The sequence below is a fragment of the Squalius cephalus genome, assembly GCF_949319135.1.
Source record: "Squalius cephalus genome assembly, chromosome: 16".
NCBI classification, from domain to species: Eukaryota; Metazoa; Chordata; class Actinopteri; order Cypriniformes; family Leuciscidae; genus Squalius; species Squalius cephalus.
In genome coordinates this window covers 33,723,715-33,741,214 of record NC_137137.1, presented here as the reverse complement: position 1 = coordinate 33,741,214, position 17,500 = coordinate 33,723,715, and the positions used below count along the sequence as shown (strand labels likewise).

Here is a 17,500-nt window from a genome sequence, read left to right as displayed (position 1 = left end):
TCTAGCCTTTATATTGGGGCATGTTGTCACAAAGAAATCTTTGTTTAATGTTTTTTTATTTATTCCTGAACAGTATTAACTAAAATGTGCAATAGCTTATTTGTATTATTTTTAACTAATAATGAATGACTGGTTTTCTGTTGGCAGCGGTTCTCATCCTTGTTTTGTTCCCTATTGTCCACAACAAAATTTGAAAGCCAATGACTATCAAATGTTCATGATTTACTGGATATGGATTAAGAGTTCTTAAAAGTACTTTTACCTGTGATTTATACCCAATCAAATATTTTGCAGCTTGGCATTACTAAAAAAAAATGCATCCGAACGCGAGAACATGACAGCGTTTATTGTGTTTCGTCTGACGCTCTGAGACACACTCATTTATGACGGAGAGAAAAGAGAAACTTCCATTTGATATTTTGCCAGAATCCCAAGTGACGATGTTTCTCTTGAACACATGGTTTGGAAACAGTGGTTTTATTTGCAAATGTTTTGCTTTTGTGATATTCCAAAGTTAAATTCACAACTTTGGATAGAAACACAGCTTCTGTGTCTCACTGTGTACTAAAACGTACAGGGGATTCAGGATGATTTGGACATTCTCTTTTATGAATGCTTTTTTTATATTGTTATATTTCTCTTTTGTTTTTTCTTATTTTTGTGAAGCGCTTTGAGATGCAACTTTTAAAGGCGCTATTGAAAATAAAGTTTATTATTATTATAAAAAATATTGGGGATTCAGGTATATTTGGACACTTTTGGGGAAAGTGTCTGAATCACGCTGAAGTCCCCGTGTGTAGTTCCTCCATCAGTGTGTGTGTGTGTGTGTGTGTGTCTCACAGACTCACTGGGGTTGAAGAGGATGAGGAACTTCAGGCAGGCCATCTCTCTTCTGTCCACCTGAAGAAGCTGAAGCCTCCGGGCCAGATCCTGTCCTCTCTGGACCATACTGGACAGAGGCGGTCCCGCGTCACACACCGCCGACAGATCCACCTACAGCACACACACACACACAGATCTTTCAACATGAGGCGTTCCTATACAACCTCACTCATGCATCAATGAGGTTTGGAGCATTAAAAGCCCAAATAACAACACAGCAGAAGCCTGAAAGAGACACATTCTTTAAAGGCCTCCTGAAATCAAAATGTAAGTTTTTTAGCTTTTAGTATGAATATGCTAGCCTTATGGTTATGAATAAGCTGGTGTGTGACAAAACAATGACAAAATTTGCATTTAATAGATTTAAGCATTCAAAACTTAGTCTCGCACTTTCGCTGAAATGGATCAGGGATTTTTATGACATCACCGCAGACTTCAGCTTCTCATCACATCTTTTGTCCAATCACATGCTCTCTAGAATCTAAAGCTCCGCCCCTATGCTATAAACACCACCTGACCAAAGCGAGCGTTGACTCATCACGGAGCGATATGGGTTTGAGTGTGTGTTCAGTTGCTCAAACGCTCGAGTTTCCTGAAGTTTTCCAACTGTACGCTGGTTAGGAATGAAATGGCTAGAATTTATTCACACTTCTACTATTGAATCCAAAGTATCATCAGTGCTCAGATTCGCTTCCATGGTGCCGTCAAGTACGACTCGCAGTCTGTAAATGAAACGCTATTGGCTATTTGAAAAGGGGGAGGAGCCATTCAATATGTCCCGCCTTAGCTTCCTGTTTCAGTGGAGATTACATCAACGCATCAAACAAAGCTGCGCGATCCAAGGCACTTCAGTGGGACTTTAACTAAGAGTCTGCCAAAGAATCACTGACGAATGCAAAAGCATAATATGCAAGATCAGCATTTCCTGTTTGAGACGTTTAACATGGATACCCCATTCATTAGACTCTTTGTACTGAAATGTTCTGCTTTTCCATAATGACGTTATTATAAATGAAGGTTTGGATAATCTCACCTCCTGTCCTGTAATGAGCAGCAGACTGTTGTCTCTCCCATGATGCACCTGTCTGCAGATGTGATCGAGAAGCAACAGCTCGCTCCAGCAGTTATGCAGCAGTCGCATCTGATCTCCAACCTGAATCATGGGAAAAGAAGAGCTGTAATGGGCTCACAGTATCAGGCCTCTATGATACCGATTTAAAGCCTGTAGTACCCCTGTAGTCAATCAGTTTAAATCCTTAAAACTCGTCTTCGTCTCTTCGATCACCAAAATTACATATTTAAAAGTTTTTTTCCTTAAAAAAATGCCTTAAAATATCTTGACTGTAACTCGACACCCTTGCCTCATTTAGTATACCCGGCTCTATGAATATGCAAATGAGCCCCGCCTCCACTCACTCACTCAGCTCAGAGATCCACTGGTTGACGATCACACGTTGATCTGATTGGTTACAAGGTAGTTTGTGACGTCAGAAACACCAGCGATTTCAAAGCGTGTTTTTGAGACTGTCTTTGGTTCACTGCAGTTTTAAGGAGGAAATACTCAGCAATGCTGTCGACTTATGAATTTACACATGGTTTGTCTTAAAACATATTAAAAACACCACATAGACACATAAACAACATTAAAAGCTGGATTTTCTCCACAGTGGGACTTTAAGTGTCAGGTGCGGGTCAAGAATTGTGAGGACTTTGAGGGCGTTATTTTAATCCAAAAATAACCAGAACAAACCTTAAACCTCCCCAGTCAGGGAGAAACACAGGACTGGAGCAAGACACGACAAACAGACAAGACTTCCGCACGATAACATAGATGATGATCTGGCACAGGACACACAAACCCACGGGACAGAAAATAAACCAAAGACAGACAGAAGCACACATGATTACACACTCAAACACACAAGTGTCACCAAACTAACAACAACACCAGTCCCTGACACTTAAAGGGATAATTCATTCATTCACTCGCCCTCTTGTCGTTCCAAACCTATTGACTTACTTTCTTCTGTGGAAAATGGGCTGTGTCCGAAATCACACACTTCCCTACTATAGGCGAAAAACAGTGTGTGACAAAAGAAGTATGTCTGAGATCACAGTGCTCATAAAAAATTAGGTGAAATGCACCCGGATGACCTAAAACTTCTGGTGAGATGAAGTGTGTATGTGATGGACACTTTACTATCCCATGAGGCCACAGGAGAGGATTGATGAATAACAGTGAAGCGATAATGACAACATGATAATGACAACATGGCGGATGTAGTACGTCCAGATTACATTCATACTATATAGAATGTACTTGTTTAGTGGTCGTGAAGTAATTACTTATTATTCAAGATAAGTGTCTACTCAAGCGATTTCAGACGCAGCCGTTGTCTTTCAGTCTATACAATGAGATTTAGTGTCATCAATAATTAAAACAATGAAAATTTTGTTTTCACCAATTAAAATAAAGTTAACAAAAAACTTTTTCATTTCTAATTTTAAATAAGTACTAAAATTACAAAAAATTATTTAAAGCTAAATAGAAATCTAAAAAATTAATGGAAATGACAAAAGCATATGCAATTGAAAAATGAAAATATAAAAATAAATACTTCACTAGTATATAATACCAAAACAATTCAGTGTTGTTTTGGACCCCATTGACTTTAATTGTATGGTTGAAAACACAAGAAGATATTTTTCATTTAATGTTCATCTTTCACTTGCCTTGTATTGTCAAAAAAAAACGTAAAATATATTTTTCAAAATATAGATTCCTTTGCGTTCCACAGTAGAAAGAAAGTCATGGTTTGGGTTCGTAAACAGACGAGTGCTCGGTCACAAAGCTGCGTAAATGAGTGTGTGTGAGAAAGCCCGGGTCCAGAAACGGCATTAAGCAGCCCAAAAAAGTCTTCAAGAATAGGAATAGATATTTCATACATGATCTAAAAACTAAATCGAAATATGTCAAAGGCTTTACGACAATTCCCCACTCAATGAAAGACCAAAACAATAATAAATGTGTGACGTCCAGTTGGTTTAACTCAAACATCCACAGCAGTGCAACCCTCGCGTACAGATGAACGTCTGAGCAGAACGAGATCATAAAACGAGCGCTGTATTTACGAGCGTCAGACGATGACCTCTCGTCCTTCATCAGTCCCACGTCTTCCTCCCCCACTGACCCTGTGTGTTTTCAGCGCTCTGCTTTTGAAGGCCACACTGTGTCAGTGTTCAGGAAAACTCTAATAGAAGTGTAGCGCCACATACATCAACCTCAGCACAGACACAATCACTCGAACCATATATCCACATCTAATCCGTCCCACTTGACCTCACTCGCACGAGTGGCACACTTCAGATTGTCGTGCACAGACCGAACAGGACGTACACAACCCTGAGTTTAATAAAGCCCTTTTGAGTCCGAATGCACCGTCGGGAACAATGCGGCGGAGAGGGAGCGTTGCATGGGATTCCTGAGTTATCTTCTGCGCGGAATGTAATTAATCTGGCGTGCATTTTCAAAAACTGAAACATTTTACGCATCACTCGGAATCCTGATGCTAGTTGCCATGGCGACAGAATGGAATGCGACGGTCACGCAGGTGTGAATGTGCAAAAACAAAGTTCCAAATTCTACACGATTTGCTTGAATTCATTCCAGCATGCAGGCACTCATCGACGGGATATTCGCTGTAATGTACAGTCAAAAACAACATTTATTCAGACACCTTCAACATTTCTCACATTATCACAGTTTCTTCGTGATAGTTTAGAAAATCAGAACTCAGTTGATATTTGACTGGTTTTGTCCGTCCTTCTGTTTCTATCTCACACATGAATTATGTTGAATATCTGTCAGCTGTTAAATTTAACTACACAATTAGATAATACCAGTTTAGCTCAACCAATCACCAAGCAATGCTTCATTGTGTTCAGTCTGTGTGTAAAAAGAGCATTAGCAATTAAAGAAAAAACATGATCAGCTCAAAGTGTCTGAATCATTTCCGGGCCCAAATTTGTATAAATTTCACTGGTAGTCTCTGTATGAAGAATTATTGGGTATAATGTCACACTTTACTTTATTTTGCTCTCCTCACTTACAGAAATGAACTATAGTGTCCTGCACCCACTAGTAAAAACATATCAAAAATGATATCTGGTGTCTGAATAATGTTTGGTTTGACTGTATGTTGTTCATAAGAGGTCAGAGCGGAGCGGATTCAACACTGTATCTGTTTGGGAATGAATGATTAGCAGCAACACTCCCTGATGTGAACTGCAACTGAGTGACCAGATCTGATATATTTAGCTAAAACTCCATTAACAGCCAGTCAAAACCTTTGGAGAGCGAGCAAGAATTCCTGACTTTGACGCTTCAACGCAGATATCAGCCATGCTACCACAAAAATCGAAACATTCAAATGTAATCTTAGTTTTAAAGCTGCTTGACGAGAGTATCTGAATGCCTCGGCGTCCCCCAGCGTTATCTTTCACGGAGATACACCATTCGGCGACAAAATAGCAGACTTTCTCCCAAATACTTTGGCTTTTATTAGACAAAACATTTATTGGGATGATGGACTTATCTCGGATCTGTACCTTTAGTTCCTTGAAGAAGACACAGCTTCTTGCCCACTCCACAATGGAGAAGAGCGTCTGATCCGCCATGACGCACAGCAGACTGAAGGCTCGAGGTTTGTCCAGCTTCCCTCGGCCGCTTTGCTCCTGGTGGAGATACGCACAGATCTTCCCTCGCACCTGCAAACACAGGGAATCAGTCAAGTCACCTTCATTTATATAGCGCTTTAACCATGGAGATTATTTCAAAGCAGCTTTACAGTGATAATAGGAGATTAATGAAACAGAATAAACTCTAGAATAAAGTTATTGTCCAGCTAAAGTTAGTTTTTGATAAGAATAGTGAGTGATATTAAATACCTTCACTCTGTTTTCAACTTAAATATTGCATTCATTGAAAAATAGCATGAAATGTGTTATTAATAAAATGTATTATTTTATGTGGAAATAAATGGTGCAAAATTCAGAGGTGAATATTGTTTATACCATTAAAAAAATACAACATATTAAAGAAAAAATAGCAACACCTCTATGTTCATACTTTAGTTAAGGGTCCAACTATTAACTATGATTACTGCTTATTAATAGTTAGTAAGGTCATTAAGTTTAGGATTAAGGGATGTAGAATATGGCCATGCTAATAAACTAATAAACAGTCAATATCCTAGTGATATGCATGCTAGTAAGCAACTAGTTAAGAGAATTGGACCCTAAACTAAAGTGACTGTACAAAAATATTGTTGGTTTAACATAAAAAAAGTAAGTAACCTGGTCCTGGTTGCATTAAAATGTTGAGTTCTTTGACATTTAAAATTTGAGTTAATACAATGAAGAAGATTGGTTTAATCAACAGAAACTCAATATATTATGTTATCTGAGCCACATGAATTATCTTAGTTGATTTGACAAAAGAAAAAATGTTGTGATAACAAATCATGAAAATAATTGTTCACAGTGTCCCCACTTTACAATATGGTCCCATTAGTTAACATCCAAATGTTGTCCAAATTAACGTCCTATACATTTAAGAACTGAGTAATATTAAAGGGATAGTTCACTTTGAAATTAAATTTTGGTATGTTTTAGCTTACCTCAAGGGCATCCAAGATGTAGGTGTCTTTTTTTCCGCAGTAGTTTCAATTTTGATATTTTTATGTCAAACCGTTCTTGTCTGACAGTCATATCATGCAGGTCTGTGGTCACTGTCTCAAAGAGCATGCACAGAGTCCAAATTAAACAATTCCCCATCGTCCAAATTAAACAATTCCCCATCGTAAGTACACATTGATGGTCTAAGACACGAAACGAGCGGTTTGTGTGAAAAAACGAACAGTATATTTATATCGTTTTTACCTCTTATAACACAGCCACGTCCAAGTGATCTGATGCAGACTGGTGCATAGATATATACACTAGATGTCGCCTTGGCTACGCAGTTCTTAACGAATGCCGTAGCCAAGGCAACATCTAATGTATATATCTATGCACCAGTCTGCGTACACGACACACACCAGGATGCGCTCGCGCCCTCAGATCACTTGGACGTGGCTGTGTACAAGAGGTAAAAACGATATAAATACTGTTCGTTTTTTCACACAATCCGCTCGTTTCGTATCTTAGGCCATCAATGTGTACTTACGATGGGGAATTGTTTAATTTGGACGATGGGGAATTGTTTTAATTTGGACTCTGTGCATGCTCTTTGAGACAGTGACCACAGACCTGCATTAAATGACTGACAGACAAGAACGGTTTGACCTAAAAATATCAAAATTGAAACTACTGCGGAAAAAAAGACACCTACATCTTGAATGCCCTTGAGGTAAGCTAAAACATACCAAAATTTAATTTCAAAGTGAACTATCCCTTTAAGTAACTACATGTACTCAGAGGCGATCTTTGCTGTTTGGAGGACCGTCTCCCATATGAGGAAAAAAGACAGGCAAGCATTTCATGCAATGCAACTGCAATTACTGTATCTTTGTTAAATTCAACAATGTTATCTCATATTACACTCCTAATAGTCTATTTATAAACGCACATCTGGTACATGTGGATTCCACGCTTACCAGATGTGGGCCGGATCTGGGACGACACTATGTTGCTGTCTGTGAAAGGCCGCTACAGAATGCACTTATTATAGGGTTAGGATTAGGGTTTGGATTGGTTTAGGGTTAGTTGCATGTAATTATGCATAGTTTTTACTATAGTAACTGCATGTAACAAATGTAACAATGACACTGTAAAATAAAGTCATTGTACCTAGGGCTGTCAAAATGGCTGAAAAGCTAAATTCGAATTTCTTTCTTAAATATCAGCAAAATTCGAGTTATATTCGAATTCTAAAGGCAATACTTAATGTTAGAGAAAAAAAGTCCTGTATTGTCTCCTATGCCCACAAGAGGGCGCACGCGAGCGCAATAAGCAAATAAACCAAATCAAGCATCGCATCTTTTATTGAAATGAACTGACATTCACTTTTTAAAGTGCATAAACAACTGTTCTTAAATCAAATATAATTTCCTTAATGTGCATGCAAGGAAGGAAAATCAGTTTACAATAGTGAATAAAACTTTGTAAGTGCATCAGTAACCTGAGAAAACACGCTTCAACACACAGCGTAATGAACTACATGAGCAAACTGCCATTCAGAAACAACTTCTACTCACTACATCTACAAAACACCAGAGTATGCGAGTATGGTCAAGTAAGACGTTGCACGATTTATGATCGTGGGTTTTCGTCAGCAGGAAGAGCCTTTTTACGACATTTGTCAGATTAACAACGCAGCCACACCTGCTGTATACTGGATAAACTAACAGAAACAAACCGCATCCGCTACATCATCATGACACACCAAAAATTTGAATGTGCAGTTTTTTTTTTAATCGACAAATATTCGAAATTCTAATATTTATTTGACAGCCCTATTTGTACCTAAAAATTACTTTTAGTTACTGATCGTTAAAGACACCTAATATAAAGTATAGGTGTGCACTGTCTCATTTATAACTCCAGCTGATGATTCGTACCTGCTCCTCATCCGGGTCGTAGCTGACGAGCTCCAGCACCAGCGGGGGAAGCCCGGGGTTCATGGGACTGGAGTGAGGGGACTCGGGCATGCAGCCGTCAGGGTACGGGTATCCCAGAGAGGAGTCTGGAGAACTGGAGTACACATCCGGGTACTCCGCTTTAATGGACCTGGGAGCGCTGTACTGGTACTGAGCTGGGAATGAGCCGTAGCTCTGCAGCGCCACACTCAGGGCTGGAGGACAGAGAGGAGGACACTCGTACTCCGGAGACGAGAGAGGCGGGGGCTGGAGGACCGAGAGCGACCCGGGATGAGAGTACTCAGTCTGACCGCTGGACAAGAGGGTCGGGTTGCCCTCCATTTTAAAGCCGCTGGCTCTGATTAAAGCTCTCTTCTGCTGTTTCAGCGCACGGTCGCGCTTGTACATGGGCCCGAACTTGTTCCTTCCCCCTCGCATTCGATCCGCACGGACAGCTGGGAAAAGAGAGAGAGCGACAGGATGCAGTCAAACTTATAACACACTTTATATTAGATGTCCTTAACTACTATATATGTGCTTATTGTGTTGATGTTGTGTTGCAAAACTCGGTAACAGTATCGTACAGTGTCCTTGTTACACGTTACATGTACTGTAATTATTGTGCATAATAGCATGCAACTAACTTTAAACCAACCCTAACCCTATAGTAAGTACATTAAATCTCAGTCATTAAATGTATAATTACACTGTAACACGGACACCTTAAAATAAACGGTTACACTTTATTAGGTAACACTTTATTTTTGTGTCTTTGTTACACACGTTACATGTAGTAACTATAGTAATTACTATAAATTGTGCTTAATTACATGCAACTAACCCTGATCCTAACCCTATAGTAAGTACTGTACATGTAGATAATTCATATTACTCAGTCATTGAATGTATAATTACACTGTAACGACACCTTAAAATAAAGGGGTACAACTTATTTCAAGGTGTCCGTGTTACAGTGTAATTATACATTTAAGTACTGAGTAATAATAATTAACTACATGTACTTACTATAGGGTTTGGTTTGGGGTTAGTTGCATGTAATTATGCACAATTTATTAAAATTGTTTTTTAGTTAATTAACAAATTTTTTAATTATTTAGTTAATTTACTAAAGTAACTACATATAACGTGTAACAAGGACACAGTAAAATAAAGATAAACCAATTTTTTTTTTAATACTTTAAATATGAGGAACGAACAAAACACTAAACATGTTTTTTATCTGACAAAATTATTTGGCAAAAAATTATTCGGCAAAAAAGCTACAGGTTTTATTTTACTATGCAAAACAAAAAGCTGAGAGGAAAAAGCATGCACTAACTACAACATAATCAGTTATTCATATTTTGTTGGTTCTCTCTTGTTCATAATTTCTTTGTATGACAGCCTGGACAAAACTCATGTCGGCACAATTTGGCATGTTTCTTTGCGTTATTATCACAAAAATGTACAATGCAATATACTAACAAAGTCCAAAGAATTTTGGTAACACTTTATTTAACCGTGTCCTTGTTACATGCAAGTTATTGCTATATATGATGCATAATTACATACACCAAACCCAAACCCTATAGTAAGTACATGTAGTAAATTAATATTACTCAGTACTTAAATATATAATCACACTGTAACAATGACCCCTTAAAACAAAGTGCAACCAAATATTTTCCTCATATTTTGAACTTGAAGGTCATTATTAACAAATATGTTATTAAAATAAAGTGTTACCCAAATTTTGAATAATATTTGAATAAAGGGTGAAGATTTCTAGGCATGTTTTCTAGGCACTCACATGATTGATTTAAATGTTAGTTCATAGTATTAAAGACACATTATATATTATTTACATCTTGCAGATGTACTCTTCATCGGATAAAGGGGATATTTTAGGAGAAGAGTGATTAAAAAGCCAAATAAAGCAAGGAATGCTTGGCACGGTTTTGCTTTAGTAAGTCAGGGCGAAGGCAAGTGGATATTTCTCTTCATATGGATATTTTCCGCTGTGGTTTTGGTGAGTCTCCATGAATCCGCGAGTCTTATCAGCGCGTGAGGAATGTGTCACAGGCGCGCGCGGAAACAGGTGCTTCTCTGCACTCGGCCTGGGAATCGCGCGCGCCGCACACAAATAACACAACGTTTTACACCAAATAATCATTCAAATGGGTTTGGAAGACGATATAATTGGGCCAAAAAACAGTTTGTTAACTAATATAAATCTACATGTTGCACAAAGTGTCAAGACACATGTTATTTATTACTTTTAAGTTGATTAAGGCCAATTTAGATGCGTTACAGATTTAATACATCTATGAGTGGATGTCAGTTTGGTAACACTTTATTCTACAGTGTCATTGTTACATATGCTACATACTATAATAACAGTAAATTATGCATAATTACATGCAACTAATACTAAAACCCTAATCCTAACCCTAAGTACATGTAGTTGTTTATTATTACGCAGTACTTAAATATATAATTACAGTGTAACAAAGACACCTTGTAACACTTTATTCTGTCTGTTACACATGTAGTAACTATAGCAATAACAGTAAATGATGCATAGGTACATGCAACTAACCCTAATTATACAGAAATACATGTAGTTAATTAAAGTGTAACTGATTTTTTTACTGAGTGAGGAGTGATGCTCACTCTCAAGACCTTCATACCTATATAACACATGATATAATATCATTTAATAAGCATTATATTGGGCTACGTCCCAACACTCAGCAGACAGTAATATAATCAGGACATTCGTGGTGGCTCCTTGACACGAGGCTGCGTGAGTGTGTGTGTGTGTGCGTGTGTGTGTTCTCACCCTCGAGCCTCATGCCGACGCTCAGGCACTTCTGGAAGCGGCAGAACGGGCATCTCTTGCGCTGGGTTTTGTCGATGCCACAGTCCTGGTTCTGTGTGCACGTGTATCTCTTGTTATTCTGAACCGTCCTCTTGAAGAAACCCTGTTATGATCAGGCATAAAGGATTATATTCTGTCAGCTGTTAAAGAAACGGTTGCATTGTAATCTGTTCTAAATTAAAAGGAAATCTTAGAAATTAGTTTGGGCTTTTTTTACAGGAACATTGATCTAGATCTTATTTTAAGGTGTCATTGTTACAGTGTAATTATACATTTAATGACTGAGTAATAATAATTAACTACATGTACTTACTATAGGGTTAGGCTTTGGTTTAGGGTTAGTTGCGTGTAATTGTGCATAATTTATAGTGATTACTATACACTGTAACAAGAACACTGTAAAATAAAATGTTACCCTCTACACTCTTGAAAGAACGTTTGACATCCATGGAATCTTTCCATCGCATAAAAGGTTCTTTATAGTGGAAAAAGATTCTTTAGATGATTAAAATGAGTAAAAATATGGTTATTTTAAGATCTGCTCATTAAAAGGTTCTTTGGGGAAACAAATGGTTCATGTGGTTCACATTTTTTAGAGTGTAGTCAGTTTTTTAAATCCAGTATGTATTTGCATACATGATACAACTAAAAAATATTATTAATAATAAATCAGTTTCATTAATATAGGCTAATGAACAAAGATTGTTACATAGTAATGCTTTTCATAACATTAGGGTAACACTTTATTTTACAGTGTCCTTATATGTTACATGTGCTTACCATAGTAATAACAGTAAATTATGTATAATTACATGCAACTAACCCTCAACCAAACCCTAATCCTACCCTAATCCTATAGTAAGTACATGTAGTTGCTTAATATTACTCAGTACTTAGATGTATAATTACACTGTAACAATGACACCTTAAAATAAAGCGTAACAAATTATAGCTCAAATAAAATAATTCGCCTATTTTTTTTCAGTGCACATAAACTGGTTCATAACTATAACGCGCTCTAGACGCGTACAGAGAAATATGATGAGATCGTACCTTACAGCTTTCGCAGGTCAGAAGACCGTAATGATAGCCGGACACTTTATCTCCACACACAGGACACTGTTCCTCCAGCTCCACATCTGCGGTGAACTCCATCATCACAGTCCTCGCTCACTGCTTCTCGGACAGACGCTGAGGACAGAACATTCTGAAAATTAATATTGATAATGATATAAAGAGAAATAAAGACTGGTTATGTGCACGTGCATTCTGGCAACAGTGTTAATCTAAACATCAGATCCACAAAACAACTTCATCGCACTGTAAAATACTCGACCTCAGCGCGATCAAATACAGCGACGACAGTGAGTGATCAAAAGGTGTTATGAACAAAATTAATAATGCTAGAGATCTAGAGCTCATAAAATATCTGTTTTACTTCTGGGCACGCAGAGGAAAGATGGGGTTTTATCATATTGACTCCTGTCATGTCTCCTGACCACACACACGCACACACACACACACACACACACACACACACACACACACACACACACAGCCTACGCGCTTTATAATTCTAATAGCCTATTCTAATAATAATTTTAAATATTTGATTGTAGGATTAGCATACTGTTTTTATTAATTTAATTTATTGATAAATAAATAGTTTCATTCTTCAATAGGCCTGCACACTATAGAAAACCGAATAGTTGAGTTTTGGTGGAGTTTATCGTTCGGCTAATTTCTTCTCTTTTTAAAAACCTTTTTAATCGAATTAGTTTTCTGAATGTTTTGTGAATATGATACAGAAAATGTCCTTGTTTTGAGTTAAAGCACTGCAATATTATTAAATAAGGAAATAGTATAATGATGGAAAAAGCTAAGCTTGATTAAAAAAAAAAAAAAGCTTAATGGAAACAAATTCTTATAAGAAATGATTCACATTTCCCTTTAATAACCTTTTCAGTTAATGTGTCAGTTTATTAAGCAGGCTATTTATTCCCACAACTGAATCTGCAATGCATAACCTATAAATTAAACTCTTTCTGGTGATATTTCATGATGTTTAACTACATGTCTTTAAATGAAAATGCATATCGAATGAAACTCGTTCTGAATTCAGGCTATTTGTGCGATTCACCAGCAGAATAACCTTTTAAATAAGATATTTTAATGATGCATTCACATTATAGGGAAATACTGCGCAGTTTGAAACACTCTTATATTATAGACGAGAAGCTCGTGCTTCGATTATCAGTATTAATCCACAGTCTGTATTTCGATATTTTCATCATAATAATTGTGCATCACAGCGTGAGAACTGAAACTTAAAATGCGTGACGATGAGAAACGAGTCCAAAAATGAAGCTCGTTTTCGAACAGAGTCTCTTCAGAATAATTGTTTTTCAACCAGATAATGTAGAGACTCACCATTAATGTGTGTGAGCGTCTTCAGACGATGAAACACGGTCCGATCAGTCGTTCAGAAACTCCAGGAGTGAATCTAACAGGTCTCAGGTCTTCTCGGGTCTGCGCTTCTTCTTCACACGACTGGAGAGGTCTTCATTGGATAGCGCGCTCATGTGACAGATGATGCGCGCTCCAGGCGTTTTATTATCAGTCCCGCAAAAAAAAAAAAAAAAAAAAAAAAAAAACTCTACACCATTGATCGATTGGTACAATAACAAAGATCCTGATATAATGCAAAAACAAATTGTTGTTTAAATTTTGTTCTTATTTTTATTATTGTATTCTCTCTGGTTTTAATTGTTTTGAAAATATTGTAGCTTATAATTATCGAATTATATAGGCTAGGCTAATTATTTTCTGATATAATTATGTTGGCCAAACCAAAATATTTGTATGACATGACAGTCAAGGTTGTCCTATTTAAGATACACAAAGACTTAAAACAAAGTTAGCCTGCTCTCTCAGAGATAGACAGAATACATGTAACGGTCAAAGTTTGGGTTTTATGAAGATATTAAAAATGCGTTAAAAAATTGTTTAGGCTAATTAATTACGTGACGCTCATTTTTCCCCCCCGACCGGGTATATTAACAAAAATACATACAGCATGATTCAGGTTTGAATAGGCCTACATTTTTATGATGAAGATTTTATATAGCCTATATATATATATATATATATATATATATATATATATATATATATATATATATATATATATATATAGGCCTATTCATTTTTTTTTTTTTTTTTTTTTTTGTTACATTTATTGAGGCCTATTTGTGAAAAGGCACGTTTTGTTCAGGTGAAATGGAATAAACATAAAAAAAAAAAAACTTCATAGGCTATGACTCAAAAAATGATTTTACCTTGAGAACGTCTTTGAAAAGAATTATTGTATGAAAATGAAAGAAAAATATTTTTTACTGGTTACAGCAATAGACACTGACATTTTGAAGTCATCAAATCCGATATTTGTATAAAAGCACGTGTTTCACAAAATGCATGAAACCAACATGAATACAAAGATTACATTTCTATGAACTTGTCACGTGCATTTTAAATACAGTTTGTAATTCTCTCAAGAGAATACGAGAGGATCTAATGTTTCATTTGCAATCATATATCATAATATATGCACAGAAGTAGACATATCATTTGATCGTGTTTATTCGTTACAGAATAAAGTGTATAGCTCGCTTTGAATTGTTCACACTCAAGTATCAGCTGAAGAAGACCTGATCTCTCACACACATCCCCAGAATTAAAGGTACAAAAGATGTCACTGGGACGGTACCCTTCAAAAAGGTTCTAATATGAACCATTTAGGTACTAAAATGTACACTTTTGGTACCAATAAGTACCTTTGAGAGACTAATATGCACTTTTTAGGTACAAAGGTGTACCTTTTTTCCTGAGCTTGTGTTATAGGCCTATGTGTGTTAGTGTCGCTAGTGTCAGTGAGAGTGTGTATCAGACAAGGATCAGCTGAAGAAGACCTGATCTGCTCCTATAGCTCGTGTGTGTTGTGTGTGTGTTAAACGCACGCAGTGTCGCTGGAGTCAGTGAGAGTCAGTGATAGTGTGTATCAGTCAAGGTTAGCGGTGTTATGCCGGCTCTGCTCAGTCCCTGATATCAAGCTCTAAGTGAAGACATCACGCGATGCTTTGACTCCGGAGAGACTATTTTCTGCTTGCCGAGCATTCCTGTCCTCTACTGAAACACCAGAGTCTGATAGTGAGAGGATGAGGAGGCACGGAGACAGATGCTGATGATCAAGTCAAATAACGTCCATCTAACGAATACTTCTGGACTGGGTCTGGATGCTCTCAGAAGTCCAGCACTAAACACACTTTTATTATCAGCTATGACGCGAAATGCACGTAATAAATGGCATATAAAAAATATCACATCAATAGCATGCGCAAGACCGCGAACTGACTTCACTCCCCCACCCCTAATTTACGACAACTATTAAGTGTCACAATTGGTCTGTATTTTATATTGTTTTAGCATTTGAAACCTAAAGTCTGCTTGATATATTTCTATAGTAGCTCTAAAAGAAATGTCAGTTGGTTCACTGATACATTTTGCTACACTGAATTATATCAAAATATCATACACTCATTATTTACTATGTGGCTTAGTGTGAAATTTGGGAAATGTATGCCTATAGTTTTTGGTTGTAGGATTTAAAAAAAATAAAAATCTGCACAGGGGTTTTTCCAAGAGATCCAGTCTCTCGACCAACCCAAAATGTTTAATATCTTGTATTAATCAAATTTCTGTATATTTATCATGGGTTTTATCAGAAGGATGGCACTTTACATTTTTATTAAGAGACCATTTTATAAAAGTAGATGCATTATTATGAACAGTTTTTTTAACTGTTTATGTGGTGTAGTACTCCTCAAATAAATGAATGAGATTTGTGGTCAAACTGGAACATGCACAAAATATTATTATTTGTATTATTAAGAAGAGTGTGTGCATTTGTGTCCAACTTCCCTATACTGTCACAACACATTTTTAAACGCAAATACGTCACCCATTGTCCTTTGCGGGGGTAAATACAATAGTTTATAACAAGCTGAGATGTTCTGGAAAGGGGTCGAGATATTTTTGAGAAATTTCTTGCCCTTGAAGGGTTTCTAAAACTACAAAATGCTCTTTTCCCGTTAGTGCCTGTTCGGAAGATTTACTTTGTCCATAAACAACAATGCCGAGTTCACGTTTTGACAGTCGCAAGGCCAATTCCATAGGCAGCCTTGGACACATACGGTATAAATATATTTACCGAAGTAGTAGTGCATTATATCTTGACAGGATGTTCATTTCAACAAGGCACACTGAGTATGGCTCAATATAGAAACAATCCCCGTCATATACCGGGACGCTGCTTGAAGAGCAATATCATATTCACACACTCCACTCGTAGGCTCCCAAAACACCTTGTGTTTCAGGGCGAGGGAAGTAGTGCTGAACCCCCTGTTCTCACAGGATTGTAAATACAACGCAAATTTTTGATCATTTAGTTTTATTCAGTTTTAGCATTTAGCTAATATTATTATGCAAAATTCACTTTGATGTTTGAACATAAATGCGCATCGGCAGTGTGTGTACACAACCACCCTATAATGGTAAAAATCTACCCACTCCTTTCTTTTAATCCACATAAATCATTAGCAGTGTCTCAGAATAAATGTTTCTAAGCAATGTGACGTCACATTACACAGGCCCCGCCCACAACTGCTAACGGATTAGCATAGACCCTGCTGAGTGAACTGTTTATCTCCTCGACAGAGCATTTAACAGCACTATTTAGGTAAGAAATGTATTCTTATTAACGCTACTTAAGTTATTCAATCAAGAGCCATGAGTGATTCAGTTTTTCTTTTGTTGTTTGATTCATATTAACAGCATCAATAGCAGTAGGTATTACACTGCTTTCACTTTAATACACAGATATAATTTACACATGCTTTATTTTCCCCGTTAATTATGTTCACAGACATAAGCACCTGTGTTTGTGCATTTTGTGTGTCTTTGACATAACCTTGTATGTATTTGACAGTTTAAACACAATAAGACATGAAAGAGAACTTCCAGCTCTCTGTGCTCATGCTTCAGA

General features: G+C 37.0%; 2 protein-coding genes across 2 annotated transcripts in view; one reads left to right on the top strand and one right to left on the bottom strand.

Moving 5' to 3' along the window:
- The window catches only part of nr5a1a (nuclear receptor subfamily 5, group A, member 1a), an 18,264-nt gene extending 4,348 nt beyond the window's left edge, over positions 1-13,916 (bottom strand). The window contains exons 1-7 of the mRNA XM_079896270.1: positions 13,831-13,916; positions 12,454-12,591; positions 11,362-11,503; positions 8,502-8,974; positions 5,491-5,649; positions 1,916-2,035; positions 849-993 (exon numbers count right to left, since the gene is read on the bottom strand). Of these exons, the coding sequence (XP_079752396.1) occupies positions 849-993; positions 1,916-2,035; positions 5,491-5,649; positions 8,502-8,974; positions 11,362-11,503; positions 12,454-12,558 (1,144 nt within the window). The 5' untranslated portion in view covers positions 12,559-12,591; positions 13,831-13,916. The remainder of the gene's footprint in view (positions 1-848; positions 994-1,915; positions 2,036-5,490; positions 5,650-8,501; positions 8,975-11,361; positions 11,504-12,453; positions 12,592-13,830) is intronic.
- nadka (NAD kinase a) overlaps positions 1-17,500 on the top strand; it is a 415,064-nt gene that overhangs the window by 195,330 nt on the left and 202,234 nt on the right. The gene's annotated exons all lie outside the window — the stretch shown is intronic.